At 44.4% G+C, this 19,737-nt stretch overlaps 1 protein-coding gene across 2 annotated transcripts in view; it reads right to left on the bottom strand.

The window, feature by feature from the left end:
- LOC137348028 (1-phosphatidylinositol 4,5-bisphosphate phosphodiesterase delta-3-like) overlaps positions 1-19,737 on the bottom strand; it is a 109,369-nt gene that overhangs the window by 38,801 nt on the left and 50,831 nt on the right. For both annotated transcript variants that reach the window (XM_068013112.1, XM_068013113.1), the window contains exons 5-9: positions 17,813-18,038; positions 16,720-16,921; positions 9,156-9,300; positions 8,447-8,599; positions 827-949 (exon numbers count right to left, since the gene is read on the bottom strand). In XM_068013112.1, the coding sequence (XP_067869213.1) occupies positions 827-949; positions 8,447-8,599; positions 9,156-9,300; positions 16,720-16,921; positions 17,813-18,038 (849 nt within the window). The remainder of the gene's footprint in view (positions 1-826; positions 950-8,446; positions 8,600-9,155; positions 9,301-16,719; positions 16,922-17,812; positions 18,039-19,737) is intronic.

Here is a 19,737-nt window from a genome sequence, read left to right as displayed (position 1 = left end):
AAACAGAGGAGGAGACTGTAGCAACCATAGGATAGGTTAGTGTCATAATACGTTATAACCAATAATGTAAAATAAAGGCGTGGACAAATGAATTTGTATTGTATAAACATCAACTGAATATGTTGATCGGTGTGCCTGCTTGTTCGGACACCCGATCTTGCAAGAACGTTAAATAAACTTACTTCTTCAGAGTTTGACTTGGTGTAAATTATTATTAAGTGGGCTACGTTTCTCACACTTCAGAAGGTGGTGGTGCTTTCTTAAACCACTACAGTCTGTGAGGTGTAGGTATACCCACAGTGCTGTTAGGGATTTCCAGGATTTTGACCCAGGAACAGTGATAAAAGTTCCAAGTCAGGATGGTGTGTGGCTTGGAGGAGAACTTGTGGGTGGTGATGTTCCCATACATCTGTTACTCTTGTCCTTCGAACTGGTAGAGTTCGCGGGTTTGCAAGGTGCTGTCTAAGGAGCCTTGGTGCGTTGCTGCAGTGCATTTTGTAGATGGCACACACTGCTGCCACTGTGCGTTGGTGGTGGAGGGAGTGAATGTTGAAGGTGGTGGATGGGGAGCCAATCAAGCGGGCTGCTTTGTCCTGGATGGTCTGATAACACTTCCCTTGAGACATTTTATTATGTTAAAGACACTACATAAATCTAAGTTCTGGTTTGAAATATATGTACCAAGTTTAATAAAAAGGTTTAAAAAATCTCCTCCTGCAGCTGATACAAACTCTTGTTATATAGCTGCACTCCAGGGAACACAAACAAGTCATTTGCTCTCCTCTCCCCCACCCCTCTGCCTTACTCACAGCCTGTACCCCTTTACCTTTTTGCTTTTTTCATTTTTCACATTCTCTTCTTCATATTCATCAGCTGTTTCCTCCTGCTGATCTGCTGCCGGCCCAGAGTTCAATTTCTTCCCCTTTATTAGAATCTTTCTCTTGAGTTTCTGCCAAAGCAATGGTATCAGAGGATTGCATCAGCCCTCGGATCAACTCACTCCCATTTAGGGAGAGTACAGATTTAAGCAAAGATGTATTTGTTTTTAAATAGCAGATCTGTGTCGGCTTAGCTTGTGATTCATTGTCTTGTGAAACTGGGCTTTCAAATTTTAAATTTCCTTTGGATGCAAATGATGCAAAATAAATCCTTCTCTTAGGCAGTCCCTCAGGATCGAGGATGACCTGCTTCCACTCCACTTCAATGGGTTCCGAGATGGCTGATAAGTCCATGCATGATCTGCAGACTCTGCCACGAGGGGCAGGTGATACTTGAAGGGTCAGGTAGATGAGTAATTTGCAGGTTTCTGCGATCCCTCGACTTTCCCTCCAAATGTTCCTGACAAAGTCCCTCGAGGTGTATGATGCCTTCCCGAATGAGCTTTCTCTATCTCGGACAGTCACGAACCAGGGACTCCCACGAGTTGATGGGGATGTTTGTTCTGTTCAGGGATGCTTTGAGGTCATCTCTAAAGCATTTCCACTGTCCTCCTGGGAATCTCCTCCTGTGACTAAATTCTGAGTAGAACAGCAACTTCAGGACTCTGGTGTCAGGCTTGCGAATGACATAATAGCACCCCAATACTGGGCAGGTTGGCTTGGGAGAGGACGCTGCTATTGGACTGCCTTTCTTGCCACCATATTTGGAGGATCTTGCGGAGGCACCTCGGGTGGTACTTCTCCAGTACTTTGAGGTTCTTGCTGTCAGTTGTCCAAGCCACCTCAAGAGACTTTGTCAGGAACATGCGGAGACTAAGTCGAGACATTGGAAGGAGCGCACAAACCTCCAAACTACCCGACCCTTCAAGCACCAGCTGCCCCTTGTGGCAGAGTCTGCAGATCATGCATGGACTTATCAGCCATCTCGGAACCCATTGAAGTGGAGTGGAAGCAGGTCATCGTCGACCCCGAGGGACTGCCTAAGAGAAGGATTTATTTTGCATCATTTGCATCCAAAGGAAATTTAAAATTTGAAAGCCCAGTTTCACAATGCAATGAATCACAGGCTAAGCCGACATAGATGAACTATTGAAAAACAATCATATGGTGCACCACCCTCATTTGCATGCTGTTAGAATTGTCAGCTTGGCTCGGTGTGCAGTGCACTCTCACCTGGGAGTTAGATGCTCATGGATTCAAGTCTCCCTCCAGAGCCAAGAGTACATAATCCAGTGCAGTAGTGAGGGAGTGCTGCAAGGTCGAAGGTGCTATCTTTCAGGAGAGATGTGATACTGAGGCCCTGCCTGCCTACTTGGGTGGATAGGAGATGCCATGGCAGTATTTTGAATAACCGGGGCCATCTCCCCAGTGTTCTGGTCAATATTTATTCATCAACTAAAAGCAGATGAACTGGGCATTTATCTTATTTCTGTGGGATCTTGTTGTGCAAAAGTTTTTGCCCACATTACAGTAGTGACTAAACTTCAAAAAGGTGCTTTATTGGCTGTAAATTGTTTTGAGATCTCCTGGGGCTGGATTTTACATTACTATTGCTGAAATCCATGGCTGCCGTAAACTGTGGCGGTCTGCATGTGTGGACCGCTCGTCGCGGAGCTACCGTGATATTAAACGCGGCGGCTCATTTTAATGGCTGTGGGGGGAAGCCCCCTCCCCCCTCCCCCCAATGATGTGGAGCGGGCGGGTGGTCCGTCCCTGGCAAGGGTGTCAGGTGCCACTGTGCAGCCGCAGGCGCCATTTTGAAAGGGATTCCAGTCCTTCCATTTAATTTAAATGTTTAAAGACAAATGACTTTTAAAAATTAAATAAAGTTATCCAGACCCTCTCCCACCCCCTTCCCAATAGCCATCAAATTCATTACTTGCCCCCCCCCACCCAAAAAAAAACTTGCCTTGTGATCCCGAACTTCCCCTCCATCCCCCACCCCACCCCCCCCCAAAGTTCATAAACTTTGAAACTTTACCCCTTCCCACCACTCCCTAGACCAATCAGATTAGTTTGACCACGGTACCCCCACCTCCCGCCCTGAAAACTTACCTGCTCCCCCCTCCCCACCAGTGTTCCGCCTCGGATCCCCAGACAACTGCAGCAAGACATCTTTACTCCTGTACTCAAACCCCCTTGCATCTGCCTTTAATAGGCCCACATTCCCCCTTAATACTCTCTTCCTCTCCATATATTTCTCAAAACCTTTACTGTTAGCGATGATATTCTTTACAAGATTTTGTTCATATTTCCTTTTTGTAGCTCTCATTACTTACTTTGTATCCCTTTCCTGTATTTTTATAGCTCTCCCAGCCCACTGTATTTCTACTTTGATTTCACTAGCCTTTCTTTTAGCTTGATATTGTCTCTTACCTCATTTTCTGACCATGGTTCTTATCTGTCCAGTGGAGCCTTTACCTTTCAGGGGTATGTACTGGTTTTACATGAAACCAATATTCATTGGAAACGTCCCCTGCCTGTATTGTACTAATTAGCCGCTCATAATCCACAGCTCCTTCTCATGCATTCAGTGAGCAGAACAGAATTTTTGCAGTAAAGCAAGGGAGCTGATGGGCTTTCCAATCGTGGGGTTGATCTTGGTCTCCCAGTACATGGGTTGAGCAAGAGCAACGGCAACTTGCAGCAGTCAGCAAGGGAACTCTCAACTTGCAGGCCACTTGTCATTTGTTTCAATGAGGTGAGCTGCCAGTTTGAAACATACTCCACAGGCCAATCAGGAAATTAGGTCTGTGCAAGCTCAAAAGGGCAACAAATAGGCCAAAACTGAACCCTATATGCTTTGTCAAAACCTCTCCCTTTCCAGCATGGTTTCAGCTGTAGAGAGTTTTGACAGAAGCTTTCTGACTCTCTATTTATATCACTAACCACACTTATGAAACACTTGTCCATTACTGAGTATCAAGATTTAGGGCGGCACAGTGGTGCAGTGGTTAGCACTGCAGCCTCACAGCTCCAGCGACCCGGGTTCAATTCTGGGTACTGCCTGTGTGGAGTTTGCAAGTTCTCCCTGTGACCGCGTGGTTTTCCTCCGGGTGCTCCGGTTTCCTCCCACATTCCAAAGACTTGCAGGTTGATAGGTAAATTGGCCATTGTAAAAATTGCCCCTAGTGTAGGTAGGTGGTAGGAGAATTGAGGGAAGGTGGGGATGTGAGGGAAAAATGGGATTAATGTAGGATTAATATAAATGGGTGGTTGATGGTCGGCATGGACTCGGTGGGCTGAAGGGCCTGTTTCAGTGCTGTATCTCTCTCTCTAAGATCTTTCTCAGAATAAAAAAAAACTTGCATTTATATAGCACCATTCACAACCTCAGGATGTCTCAAAGTGCTGACAGCTAACTATAAGTGTGTTTGAAGTCTAGTCACTGCTGTAATGTAGGAAACATAGCAGCTAATTTGTGCACAGCAAGATCCCACAAACAGCAATGTCATAATGACCAGATAATCTGTTTTTGTGATATTGATTCAGGGATATATTTTGGCTAAGATACTGGGATAATGCCCCTGCTCTTCTTTAAATAGTGCCCATACATACATCTAAGAGGGCAGATGGAGCTCTGCTTAACATCTCTCCTAAAGGACGGACCCTCTGACAATGCAGTACTCCCTCTCTGGAGTGGGATTGGAATCCACAACCTTCTGAGGCAAGAGTGCTATCATTAAGCACACTCAAGCAGTGCTAAATGGTACTGCAGTCACCAAACTCATTGAATTATCAAAATGCCATTATATACAGACAGCAATGGGTCTGTGTACCATATGTCAAAATACTCTAACGTACGCAACACCAGACACCATTAACTTTTAGGCATATCTGGTGCCCAGGCATTCGTTCACCCATATTTGGGCAAACATATTCGATGATCACCATCAATTCCAATGCAAAGTCCACCCAAAATCAGGACGGAGCTTAATAGTGCAGTATATGACATGTTACAGTGAAAGATTGCATAGTGGGCCAGAATTTACTGTAAAATAATGGTGAAACCAATGGTGCTCACCAGTATTTATCTCAAAATTGGACAGCTACTTCAGATGAGCAGTTAAACTTGAAGATGCTGTCTGTGATACACTGTCTTTCCACAAGTTGTGTAAAAAGTGCATCTCACTGTCTACCTCCCCATTCAAATGCATTGAGTGGTATGAAGTTCCTGTACTGACGTAGATATGGAGGAAACATACCACATTTCTGAGTCATGGTTCAAGATGCTCACAATCAGGAACAGCTGAACGCAAGAACACAGAAATAGGAGCAGGAGTGGACCATTCGGCTTCTCGAGCCTGCTCCGTCATTCATACGATCCTGGCTGATCTTCTGCCTTAACTCCGTTTTCCTGCCCGCACCCCATATCCCTCGATTCCCAAAAAGTTCAAAACTCCGTTTATCTCAGCCTTAAGTATACACAACAATGGAGCATCCACAACCTTCTGGGGTAGACAATTCCAAAAGATTCACAAACTTCCAAGCTGAAGAAATTTCTTCTCATCTCAGTCCAGCAATTGTATAAGCCTTGGTGAGACCGCACCTGGAGTATTGTGTACAGTTTTGGTCTCCTTACCCAAGGAAGGATATACTTGCCATAGAGGGAGTGCAACAAAAGGTTCACCAGACTGATCCCTGGGATGGCAGGATTGTCCTATGAGGAGCGATTGAGGAGACTGGGTCGATATTCTCTAGCATTTCGAAGAATGAGAGGTGATCTCATTGAAGCATACAAAATTCCTACAGGGCTCGACAGGGTAGATGCAGGAAGGATGTTTTACCTAGCTGGGGGGTGTCTAAAACTAGGGGACACAGTCCAGAATAAGAGATAGGCCATTTAAGACTGAGATGAGGAGTAATTTCTTCACTCAGAGGGTGGTGAATCTTTGGAATTCTCTACCCCAGAGGGCTGTAGAGGCTCAGTCATCGAGTATGTTCAAGACAGAAATCGATTTCTAGATGTTAAAAAATATGGGAATAGTGCAGGAAAATGGCTTTGAGGTACATCAGCCATAATCTAATTCAATGGCAAGCAGGCTCGTGGGGCCGAATGGCCTACTCCTGCTCCTATTTCCTATGTTCCTATGTCCTAAATGAGTGATCCCTTAGCCCGAGATGGTGGCCCCATATTCTAGATTTCTCAGCCAAGGGGAAAAAACCTCTCAGCGTCGACCCTGTCGAGCCCATTCAGAACCTTGTACGTTTCACCTCTCATTCTGCTAAACTCCAGGGGGTATGCCTAATTTACTCAGCTTCTCATCATAGGACAACCCTCTTATCCCAGGAACCAATCTAGTGAACCTTCTCAGTACCACCTCCAAGGCAAGTATATCTATTGTTAAATATGGAGACTAAAACGACAACATGGTTTTATGAAAGGGAAATGCTGTTTGACAAATTTATTGGAGAATTTTTTGGGGGGATGTACTAGTAGGGTAGCTAAAAGGAAGCCAGTACATGTAGTATTCTTGATTCCCAAAAGGCATTCGATAAGGACGAAAGGTAATATGCAAGATAAGGGCTCATGGATTTGGAGGTAATATACAATCATGTGTGGAGGACAGGAAGCACAGAGTTGGGATAAACAGGGCATTTTCAAACTAGTGCAGTGCCACAAGGATCAGTGCTGGGGCCTCAACTATTTACAAACTATATTAATGACTTAGACGAAGACAGCAAGAGTAATGTACCCACGTTTGCTGACGATACAAAGCTAGCTTGGAATGTAAGCTGTGAGGAGGACACAAAGAGGTTGCAAAGGGATATAAACAGATTAAGTGAATGGGCAACAAGGTGGCAGATGGATTATAAGTGGAAGAAGTATTTCGATGAGCACTTGAAATGCCATAGCATACAAGGCTACGGGCCAAGTGCTGGAAAATGGGATTAGAATAGTTAGGCGCTTGATGGCCGGCACAGACACGATGGGCCGAAGGGCCTGTTTCTGTGCTGTATAACTCCATGACTAATTGTAGGTTATTCACTTTGGTAGTAAGAATTGAAAAGCAGAATATTTTTTTTTTTAAAAGACGTGAAACTTCTGCATGTTGATGTTCAGAGGGCCTTGGGCATACTCGTACAAGGAACATAAAAGGTTAGCACGCTGGTGCAGCAAGCAATTAGGAAGGAAAGTAGCATGCTGGCATTTATTGCAAGGGGACTGGAGTACAAGAACAAGAAAGTCTTGCTACAATTGTACAAAAGCTTTGGTGAGACCACACCAGGAGTCCTGTGCCCAGTTTCGCTCTCTATCTAAGGGAGGATATACTTGCCTTGGGAGGCAGACTAGCAAAGGTTCACTAGATTCATTCCTGGGATGAAAGGGTTGTCCTATGATGAGGAGCTGAGTAAATTGGGCCTATACTCTTGAGTTTAGAAGAATGAGAGGTGATCTTATTGAAGCACACAAGATTCTGAAGGGGCTTGACATGGTAAACCCTGAGGTTGTTTCTCCTGGCTGGGGAATCTAGAACACGGGGAACAGCATCAGGGATGGGGTCGATCATTTAGGGCGGAGATGAGGAGAAATTTTTCACTTAGAAGGTTGTGAATCTTTGTAATTTTCTACCCCAGAGGGTTGTGGATGCTCAGTCATTGAATACATTTAAGGCTGGGATGGATTTTTGTCCCTCAGTGAATGAAGGGATATGGGGAACAGGAAGGAAAGTGGAGTTAATGCAGAAGATCAGCTGTGATTATATTGAATGGCAGAGCAGTCTTGAGTGGCTGTATGGTTTACCCCTGCTCCTATTTCTTATGTTCTGATGTGTTCAGCTGTTCCTGGGAGTCACAGTTCAAGACATTCACTGAGAAATGTGCCCAGTTTGCTCTGTATCTACATCAGTACAGGAAATTCACACCCTCAATACATTTGAATGGGAAGCCAAACGGTGAGATGCCATTTTCAGGCCTTCAACAGCGGAGACCAACCATTTCCGGAGTGCCATAAGTCTTGACGAGGAAGCCAGCCTTCTCCTAATACGCAGTGTAGCTCTCGGTCATGTGGCTAAACTGGTTATTCACCATCAGGTAAAAAGCTGGCCTCGAAGTGACAGACATTCAGTTCCTGACAATGAATAGGAACTGACACAGGCTGAGCTCCAGTGGTACACAGTAATTGGACTTGTCAAACCAAGGCAGGGAGCTGTCCAGAATATAGCGTTCCACTATCACCCGGAATTTGTTGGGAAACTTACTGCAGATATTGGCTACTTCACTTTTCCTTAAAGCCAGACAGTTTCTGATGACGACTACATGGAATACAATGTTTCCTTTGGTATATAACTGCATTTAACCTGAAAAGTGCATCTGATGCAGAGTATAACATCCATTTCCATCAAGCCTTCAGACATTAGCAGTGTTTAGAATTAAACACACGTGCCCAAGATAGTCAAAAGATGAGTAACGGTCTATAACAATCACTTCCCTCCATTATGTATGTAAATACATCTGTACAAAGTCATTACACAGAGAGAGACAACAGTCTCTGACCACACAGTTACCTCGGGTGAGGGAAGCTCCTTTGGGATTTTGCCGTCTATCGTTGCAGTTACCAGAATGTCGCTGAGGATTTCCTTTAAATGCCGGGCCATGACTGTCTGCTGCTCGACACCACAGTGATTCTCCAGGGACAAGACAACAGGATACGGAGAAACCTGGGGCGAGAATTCAAGAGGATTCTATCAGCCAAATGTAGGCAATCCCAGAAAACTTAGCATTTAATAAGTACTGTGTGCAGTCTGTGATTATACAGAGCGTCTGAATGTACAGCAGTATAATTATACTATAACATGTGATTATACACTACAATCTGTAATTATACACTAGTGTGCAATATATACTAGTGTGTGATTGTGCAGCACTGTGTATCCCAGTAAGAGTCAGCACCTTTATGAGAGGAGGGAACTGTATGCCAGAGAGAATTAGTGACCTCGGGAGGATAGGGAAACTACTGGCAAGAAAGGGATTGATGTATCCATTCTGAACTAGTTCACCACACACCAAATGCAAGTGTGAAACACAGGAATGGCATAAAATGTGTCTAAAACAGGAAGCTGTGTGGTTTAAAACATGAAAGCTGGAAGACTTCAGAAGCTGAAATGGGAATGTAGACTTCCAGAATATGTTTACCAGTGTGCAATTTCTCCGGACGCTGGGAATGATCCCTGTCGTCTCACTGTCAGACACTGGGAATGATCCTTATTGACTCACCGTGAAGGCATAATCCCGGATGGTTGTGATGACGTCTTTGAAGAGGATTTTTGAGGTGAGGGTGTATCCGTGGTAGATGACTGGCTCTCCATTTGGCCCCTCCCAGCAGTCCAACTCCACACAACGACAGCCTCTCAGAAGAGCTCTGAAAACCACCGAGAGTCTCACATCCAAAGTCAGAATATTAAAAATTACTAAATTCACAATACTATCCCCCTCTCACAAGGTGAAATATGTAGGTGAGGAAAAAAACATTATTGTTCATGAGAGAACTGCACCAAGCAACTTCTTAGATGATTTCCACCTCCATTTCAATGCATCCTGCTCTCTCTCCTGTGTGGTCACTGACCTCCTGTCCACCCTTAACCTCTCCCTCCAGATAAACTCATATTCATGACCACACCATCTCACAAGGCCTCTCTATTCCCAATGTCTCAATCACAGGTAAGGCCATCTCTGATCACATCCTTGTATTCCCCCTACCAACCCCTCATTTTATCAATGACACCCACCTCCTGCTCCCTCACCCCTATTCCCACTATAATGACCACCCAACTTCCCTTCCTGGCTCCCACGTTAGCGGATATTGTTAAATAGTTCCCTTTCCTCAGGTACTGTCCCCCTCCCTTTCAAATCTGCCGTCATTATTCCCCCTTCAAAGTCCCTGATCCCTCTGTCCTTGAAAGCTACCACTCCATCTCTAACCTTCTTTTCCTCGCTCAAGTCCTTGAACTTGCTGTTGCCTCCCAAATCCGTGCCCACCTTTCTTGCAACTTCACGCTTGAATCTCTCCAGTCTAATTTCCGCTCCTGTTACAGTACTGACATGGCTACAAATGGCATCCGATGTGACTGCAACAAAGGTAGACAATTCCTTCTCGTCCTGTCAGTAGTCTTTGGCACGGTTGACCACACCATCCTCCTCCAATGCCTCTCCAAGGTCGTCCAGCTGGGTGGCACTGCCCGTGCCTGGTTCCATTCCTATCTATCCAGTCATAGCCAGAGAATCACCTGCAATGGCTTCTCTTCCTGCTGCCGGACCATTACTTCTGTCACCCTTGGCCCTCTCATCTACAGGATGTCAGGTTCCACATGTAAACTGACAACACCTAGTTATACCTCAGCACCACCTCTCGTGACCGCTTCATTGTCTCGGTGTTGCCAGCCTGTGTCCGATACCCAGTCTTGGCTGCGCTGAGCATTCCTTCCATTTAAATTTTGGGAGGACTGAAGCCACTGCCTTTGGCCACAAATTCTCTTCCCCTGGCCGTCAGTTCCATCCTCCTCTCTAGCCATTGCCTCAGACTGAGCCAGTCTGTCCACAATCCTAACATCGTATTTGAACTTCAAACTCCATATCATCTCCATCATAAAGACCTCCTCCATAATATCCCTGTGGGAACTTCAGGACACTTCATGTGTCCTGGGGGAACAGGTGTATAGGAGTGTCTCCAGCTACTTGAGTTCAAGCTCAGGATTTCCAAGCTTGAGGGGCAGCTGGAGTCACTGCGATGCATTAAGGAAGATGAGAGTTTTCTGGATCGTACGTTCAGGAGCTGGTCACCTCACAGGCAGTGAGAGTTGAGGATAGTAGATGGGTGGCTGTCCAGAAGAATAGGAAGAGGTAGGAAGTGCAGCAGTCTTCAGGGTGTGTGCCACTCTCAAACCAGTACTCAGCATTGGCAACTGCTGGGAGTGACCGACACCTTGAAGGAGTCCAGTCCAGACCATGGAGCCAATGAGTAAAGGACTGCACAAGAGGGAACAGCAAGAGTAGAAATGCACTTGTAATCGGAGATTCCATAGTTAGGGGGACAGACAAGCATTTCTGTAACTGTCATTGTGAGTCCTGCATTGTGTTGCCTCCCTGGTTCCAGGAGAGGGTGCAGAACATTCTGCGGGGGGAAGAGAGTGAGACAGAGGTTGTGGTACACATTAGTACCAATGACAGAGAGGGCAGGTATTGTGGTCCAATTGTCAGATTTTCAGAAGCTAGGGGGCAATTTAAAAAGTAGAAGTTTGAAGGTAGCAATCTCTGGATTACTCCTAGTGCCACCAGTTAGTGAAGAACAGAAATAGGAAGATAGGAATGATCAATGCGTGGCTTGAGACATGGCGCAGGAGGAGGGCTTCAGATTCTTGGGTATTGGGACTAGTTCTGAGGCAGGAAGCACTTATTCAACAGGGTCGGGTTGCACCTCAACAAGACTGGGACCAATGTCCTCGCGGGGAGATTCACTAGTGTGGTTGGGGAGGGTTTAAACTAAATTGGCAGAGGGATGGGCATCAGCATACAGACGTAGAAAAGAGGAATAAGATGAAAGTGAGAGGGTTGGACAGTACTGGAGAAGGAAGTAGTAACATATTAAATAGGAACGGCACAGTGGCGCAGTGGTTAGCACCGCAGCCTCACAGCTCCAGGGACCCGGGTTCGATTCTGGGTACTGCCTGTGCGGAGTTTGCAAGTTCTCCCTGTGTCTGCGTGGGTTTTCGCCGGGTGCTCCGGTTTCCTCCCACATCCAAAAGACTTGCAGGTGATAGGTAAATTGGTCATTGTAAATTGCCCCTAGTGTAGGTAGGTGATAGGGAATATGGGATTACTGTAGAGTTTGTATAAATGGGTGGTTGTTGGTCGGCACAGACTCGGTGGGCCGAAGGGCCTGTTTCAGTGCTGTATCTCTAAAAAAATAAGACGGAGAAGGACTACGAGGAATACAAAGGCAATGCATGTATGTGAATGCACAAAGTGTGGGGATTAAGGTTGGTGAGCTACACGCACAAATAGCTGTGTGGGAATATGATGTTGTAGCAATGATGAAAACATGGCTTAAAAAGGTCTGGGCACTTAATATTCAAGGATACAAAGTATTCAGAAAAGAGAACCAAAGAAAAAAGGGAGGTGGGGTGGCAGTACTGATTAAATACTGACTGTATTGTTGGTGAGAGGATATTCTTCAGGGTGCAAGGACATAATCCGTTTGGTTAGAGTTCAGAAGCAAGAGATCACACTACTGGGGGTATTCAGAAGGAGAGAGAGAGAGAGAAAAAAAGAGAGAGAGAAAAAGAGAGAGAAAAAGAGAAAGAGAGAGAGAAAAAGAGAGAGAGAAAAAGAGAGAGAGAAAAAGAGAGAGAGAAAAAGAGAGAGAGAAAAAGAGAGAGAGAAAAAGAGAGAGAGAGAGAGAAAAAGAGAGAGAGAGAGAGAGAGAGAGAAAAAGAGAGAGAGAGAGAGAGAAAGAGAGAGAGAGTGTGTGTGTGTAAGCCAAATGTCTGTGGGGGAATACCTAGGTAACAGTGATCATTGTATCAGAAGGGTTAGATTAGACTGTTCCTTGCACTTCTCCATTATTAAAGTACAATTTCTCAATTGAAAGAGGGCCAACTTCAACGGAATGAGAGGGCATCTGGTCAGGGTAAAATGGAACTAAGGGTTGACAGGAAAAACTATAATGGAACAATGGGTGATCTTCAAGGAGGAAATGTTTCAGGTACAGGCTAGGTACATTCTAACAAGAGGGAATGGCAGGGGAACCAAAGCCAGGGCTCCTTGGATGATGAGGGAGATGGAGAATATGATGAAACAAAAGAGGGTGTGTGTTGCATGTCAGGTGAATTCTTCAAGTGCAAACCAGGCTAAATACAATATTTTGAAAGGGGAAGTGAAAAGGAAAGTAAATCTGGTCGACAGAGAATATGAGAATAGAATGGCAGTTAACATAAAAATAAACCCAAAAATCTTCTACCGGAATATAAATAGTAAGTGGGTATTAAGAGGCAAAGTAGGTCCTATTTGGGACAAAGCGGGTGATATATGCTTCGTGGGCAAGGCTGGAATACTTGTATCGGTGTTTACGAAGGAAGGGGATGCTGACAAAATATCGGTAGCAGCGGAGATGGTAGAGGTAATAGATGGGGTGAAAATTGATAAGCAATATGTGCTGGGAAGACTGGCTAAGCTTAGAGTGGATACGTTGCCTGGTCTGGCTGGCTTGCAAACTAGGCTGCTAAAGGAAGTGGGGATGGAGATAATGGAAGGGCTTGCCATAACCTTCCAATCTTCCCTAGTTATGGAGTGCGGGGGGGCGGCGGGGGGGGGGGGGGGAGCCAGAGGATTGGCAAGTGGCAAGCCCTTATCCAAGAAAAAAGGGGCGGGGGGGGAGGACATTCCTAGTGACTACAGGCTGGTCAGTTTAACATCAGTGTCGTATCAGGGTAAGGCTTTAGAAACAATAAAACAGGGAAAATATTCAACAGGCACTTGGAGAGGTTTGAGTTAAGGAGAGCCAGCACAGAAGAATCACAGAATCGTTATAGTGCAGAAGGAGGCCATTCAGCTCATGATGTCTGAACTAGCTCTCCGAAAGAGCAATTCACTCAGTTCCATTCCCCCGCATTCTCCACACTCTCAGGCAGTGCATTCCAGACCTTAACCACACTCTGCGAGAAAAAGTTTTTCCCCATGTTACTTTTGCTTCTCTTACCAAATACTTTAAATGTGTGTCCTCTTGTTCTCAATCCTTTCACAAGTGGGAACAGTTTCTCTATCTACTCTGTCCAGACCCCTCATGGTTTTGAATATCTCTATCAAATTACCTCTCAGCCTTCTCTTCTCCAAGCAAAACAGTCCTAACTTCTCCAATCTATCTTCATAAATGAAGTTCCTCAACCCTGGAACTATTCTCATGACTCTTCTGTACTCTCTCTAATGCCCCCACATCTTTCCGAAAGTGCGGTGCCCAGAACTGGACACAATAGTCCAGCTGAGGCCGAACTGGTGTCTTATACTACTGTTAGTAAAAGGTAGATCATGCTGGACTAATCTAATTGAATTTTTTGATGAAGTGACAGAGCAGATTGATGAAGGGAAAGCAACGGATGTTGTCTATATGGATTTTGACAAAGTACCACATAAAAGGCTGGTTAACAAAATTGAGGCTCATGGAATACGAGGTTCAGTGTCAGCCTGATAAAAAATTGGCTCAAGGACTGAAAACAGCAAGTCGTAGTAAATGGTTGTTTCTCAGACTGCAGGATGGTAGACAGTGGTGTTCCCCACAGTTACGTGCTAGGACCACTGCTTTTTTGATTTGGATATTGGAATACATAGTACAAAACTTGGAGGTGTGGCAGACAGTGAGGACCATGCCAAATCGATTGCAACAACATAGATAGGCTAGAAGAATGATCAGACAAGTGGCAGATGGAATTTAATACAGAGAACTGTGAGGTGATGCATTTTGGCAAAAGGGATAGGGAGAGGCAATATAGACCTAAAGGCACAGTTCTAAAGAGTGTGCAGGGACAGGGAGACCTGGGGGTTTATGTGCATAAATGTTTGAAGGTGGCAAGACAAATTGTGACAGTAGTCAGCAAAGCATATAGGATCTTGAGCGTTATATATAGAGGTATATAAAAGCAGGGAAGTTATGCTGCACCTTTATAAAGCTCTAGTTAGGCCACAATTGGACATACAAACATATGAATTAGGAGCAAGAGTATGCCACTCGGCCCCTCGAGCCTGCTCCGCCATTCAATAAGTTCATGGCTGAACTGATTTCTCCACATTTCCATCTACCCCCACTAACCTTCCACCCCCTTGCTTATCAAGAATCTATCTACCTCTGAATATTTTTAAGGCAAAGACTCTGCTTCCACCACCTTTTGAGGAAGAGAATTCCAAAGACTCACGACCCTCAGAAAAAAATTCTCCTCATCTCGGTCTTAAATGGATGACCCTTATTTTTAAACAGTGACCCCTAGTTCTGGATTCTTCCACAAGGGGAAACATCCTTTCCACATCCACCCTGTCAAGACCCCTCAGGATCTTATACATTTCAATGGAGTACTGCATCCAAGTCCAGTTGCCACACTTTAGGAAGGATGTGAGAGTCCTTGAGAGGGTGTTGAGGAGATTTACTAGAATGATTTCAGGGATGAGGGATTTTAGCTACAAGGTTAGGCTGGCGAAGCTGGGGTTGTTCTCCTTTGAATAAGGGAGATTGAGGGGAGATTGATAGCAGTGTACAAGATTACGGCAGGTTTAGCTAAGGCAGACAAAGTAAAGCTGTTCCCATTAGCTGATGGTATAAAGGATAAGGGACACAGATTTAAGGTTTTGGGAAAGAGATGCAGGGGGAATGTGAGAAACAGCTGTTGTTTATGTGAGGGGTAATGATCTGGAACTCACTGCCTACGAGGGTGGTGGAAGCGGAGATGATGAACGATTTCAAAAGGAAATTGGATGCGCACTTGAGGGAAATAAACTTACAAGGCTACGGGGTGCATGCAGGGAACTGGGACTGATTGTAGAGCTCTACAGAGAGCCAGCATGGACTCGATGGGCTGAATGGCCTCCTTCTGTGCCGTAATGACTCTATGGCTCTGCTCGCTGAAAATTAAGTGTCTAAATGGGGTAGAGGAGCAGAGGGATCTGGGGTAAAGATAGACAAATCACAAAGTAGCAATACAAATTAATAAGGCCATAACAAAAGCAAACAAAACTCTGGCCTTCAATTGTAGAGGGATAGAATCGAAAAGCAAAAGAGTTATGTTAAACTTGTATTGAACCTTGGTTGGACCACGCTTGGAGTAGTGTGTTTGGTTCTGGTTTCCATATTATAAAAATTATTATAGATGCACTGGGCAAGTTGCAAAAAACAGTTTACGAAGATGAACTGAGAGGTTATATCTATCAGGAAAGATTAAACACGCTGAGAATCTATTCTTTAGAAAAGAGAAGATGGAGGGGAGACCTGATAGAGGTCTTTAAGATTATGAAAGGCTTTGATCAGACAGACAGAGAGAGGTTTCCACTTGTGGGTGAGAACAGCACTAGGGGCCATGAATCAAGAGTGTAAGTAACAAATCCAACAGGGAATTCAGGAGAAAAGTTCTTGAGAAAGAAAGACTTATATTTCTATAGCACCTTTTATGACCTCAAGACATCCCAAATCACTTTACAGCCAATGAAGTACTTTTGAAGTGTAGCCACTGTTATAATGTAGGAAATGCAGCAGACAATTTGCACACAGCAAGCTCCCACAAACAGCAATGTGATAATGACCAGATAATCGGTTTTTGTTTTGTTAAAAAGTTATGTTGATTGAGAGATAAATATTGGCCAAGAGACAGGTGATAACACCCCTGCTCTTCTTCAAAATAGTGCCATGGTATCTTGTTTGCCCAACTGAGAGTGCAGACCAGGTCTCGGTTTAACATCTCATCTGAAAGATGGCACCTCTAACAGTGCAACACTCCCTCAGCACTGCACTGGTGCATCAGCCTAGATTTTGATACTCAAGTTGCTGCAGTTGGTCTTGATACCCAGAGAGTAGTTAAAATGTGGAACTCACTACCACAAGCAGTAATTGAGCTGAATAGCATAGATGTGTTTAAGGGGAGCTGGATAAATACAAGGAGAAAGGAATAGAAGGTTATATTGATGGGGTTAGATGAAGTAAGGTGGGTGGAGGCTCATGTGGAACATAAACACAAGTATGAACCTGTTGTGCTGAATGGCTTATTTCTGTGCAGTATATTCGATGCACTATGTAATACCATGCAATTACCTAATGTATGCCTCAGTACTGCTTGGTCCTCCCAGCTGGTCCTCCATCAGATAGGTGTTATGGGAAGTTGAAATGAAGTAGTGGCTGAGTGGCTGGGTCATGTCCTGGTAAACCTGGTCATGGCTCGAGTTAAATATGTCCCCATCAGGAGATAACAGGTACATCATGAAGCCATCTTGGGTTAAGAGCTGGTTCTGTTTGGCTGAAGATTGGAAACAGATTCAAGGTTATTACTACTCAGGAAAATATGACAGGATCATATCCTAGAACTGCAAGACCAGTCTCTCATTAAGCCAAATCCAACTTTTGAAGGACTATAGGTTGGCCATAACTTGGGAAGGTCCCAGGGTTTGGCAGGACAAGAAGAAAAAGGGTCCCAGAATGTAGCAGTATCAAGTCAGTCCCAGGGATGGGAGCTCAATGGTCAGTCCATGGTTCTGCAGCAATAGGAGGGTGGACCTGAGATCTGGAAGCGCAAGGAACCTATACGCTGGAACCCCACCCAACTCCATCTCCATCACAAGCATGTTACCAGCATTATATTGTAAAATAGACAATGGACAACTTTCTACTTTATGACATGCATCACCATCCTGCAACATTTACACAATATGGGACCAATTCTGTGATCTATAATCCCAACAGTAAGCTACTCACAGTAAACACCCTCTAATCTCTGCCCTTCTTTATCATAATACACACACTAGTCTCAGACCCTGGGATACACCTTCCAAATCCTGCCATCCCATGCCCAAATCATCCCATTACTCCAAAACACCTTCCCCATTTCTCCCGCATAATTATCAGGAAATACTTATCAGTACTCTTAGAGGAACAGGTAAATTAGCAGCTAAATTTGACAACAGTACTCAGGATCACACACCTCCCTAATAACAGTGTGTGTACCTATGCCACATGGGCTGCAGCCGTTCAAGAAGGCAGCCCACCACCACCTTCTCAAGGGCAATTAGGGATGGGCAATAAATGCTGGCCTTGCCAGTGATGTTCACATCCCACGAACAGATTAAAAAATAGCACTGCCACAAAAGATCGGCTACTGTTTAAAAATGAGTTGAACACACAGTGGCCATACCATTATCATTAAGTACGTATTTCTGTATGATGCTCAGACAATTTTCTTTCGTAACCATCTCCTTCTGTTCCTTCAAGAAATTTTCCATCTCATCAACAGTCAGCCACTGTTCCTTGCCCAAGAAACGCTGAAAGATCTCCTCCAACTCTGGTCGCTGCATCAGGAGCTTGCAGAACTCCTCGATCTCGTGCTCTTCCAATTTGTTTGTTTTGGACTTGTCACATTGCTGAAAGCAGACAGAGACGAGATATGGCCCAGGTTTCATGTTACAGAGAAGGAGATGGCTTATTGACTGCAGCCAATATACATTTCATATACCTTAAAAAATTATTAGCACAATAAACATCAAAAGCATCTAATTTAAAGCTGCATTAAGTCAACCTGCCACCACTCCCAGTTAGACATTCTGAATGGGTTTCTACAAACTTGCTGATGGTTCAATGGAACAAAGTGTCTGTCATTGTAGAGATAGTAGGGTACAAATTGTGACAAAGCAATGATTGTGTAGTGCAGGTGCACTAAAGAGGACAAGATAATTTAATGGTTCATGTGTTCCATATTGAATAAAAATAACCAGCACATATTGTCGTGTTATCAGCATGCTAGTAGAATATTAGAAGTGGTACAACACACAACAGCTCAATATGACATCTTGCTTCAAGCAGCACAAGGCAGCTACGGTCGTGCACTTAACAACTTTTCCCTTTGAGTATCTGTCTGAACCAGTAATCTCAGTCACAGTTAGTACAATGTGATTAAAAAGCATTAGTGAAATTTCATTGTTCTCTAGTTTGAGCTTGTATAAAGAGATCTGGATACAGGTTATCCTGTTAAAAACTCAATGTTTACTTAACCTGTGGAGAAAGAAGCAGAGTTAACGTTTCAGGTCAGTGATTCTGTCCATTAACTGTTAGGGAACTCTGACTACATTTACACATAAAGTTTATGTACCCAACTTTAGCCTTAAGTTGTGATGTTGTAACCAATAAATGGTTATTAGTACATGACCAGTTGTCTGACTCTGTCCTTGATTATTCAACAAGGCATTGATTCATTCATTCTGTAGCTTGTTTATACTCTGAAGATCAAAATCTAAAATTTAAATTTAATGCAAACTGGTTAATATAAAAAGGTAATTAAATGAACTGGCTCAGACATCACTCACTCCTAGGCCTAAATGGAGGGCTACAACCCTAGACGGTTCATTACCAAGGAGAAATTAAGTATGTTAAAATTCATCTGCTTCAGTGGCATATATTGCTGGAATATCAAAAGAGTATTTTTATATTCAAACATCGATTGGTATTTATTCATTATCGCTGGGTCGATAACCTGGAATTCCCGAACTAACACCATTGTGGAAGCACCATCTTCACCATGGGAGCAACAGGTTAAGCAGCAAGCCAACTACCAGCTCCTCTAGGAATAGGGATGCACAGTAAATGCAACCCTGTTAACACAGTCCACATCCCAAGAACAATTTTTTTTTTAAAACTACAATAAAATTGGAGGTGCTATTGCAGGCAATGACTGAGCGCAGAAACATCCTGTTCCCTGCCAGTGGCAACAGAAAGCCTGCAAGGCTCACCAAGAGGGCATGGCTGGAGGTGACTCATGAGGTCAGCAGCAGAGGAATGGTGAGAAGGAACTGGCTACAGGTCTGGAAAGGCGAGTCCAAAGATAGACCCAGATGGCATGCCTCCTGGTCACCAGTGCAAAAGAGAGAGAGGCATGCTGGTGCGCATAAAGGTTTCCAGACCATGGGAGAGATGTGTACTCAGCTGCCCTGATGACCCATAAGCATAGTTCAGGATCTTGGTGCTGCTGGACGGGAGGCTGGAGTGTAAACTGCAGCAGTGTACAAGATGAAAATCTGAGAGTGGTGAGGGAGAGAGGCATTGTCCTGACTGCATCTTCATTCACCT

This window comes from Heterodontus francisci, chromosome 33 (genome assembly GCF_036365525.1).
Source record: "Heterodontus francisci isolate sHetFra1 chromosome 33, sHetFra1.hap1, whole genome shotgun sequence".
Taxonomy (NCBI): domain Eukaryota; kingdom Metazoa; phylum Chordata; class Chondrichthyes; order Heterodontiformes; family Heterodontidae; genus Heterodontus; species Heterodontus francisci.
Note: the sequence above shows the minus strand (reverse complement) of the source record. Positions and strands in the feature narration are given on the sequence as shown.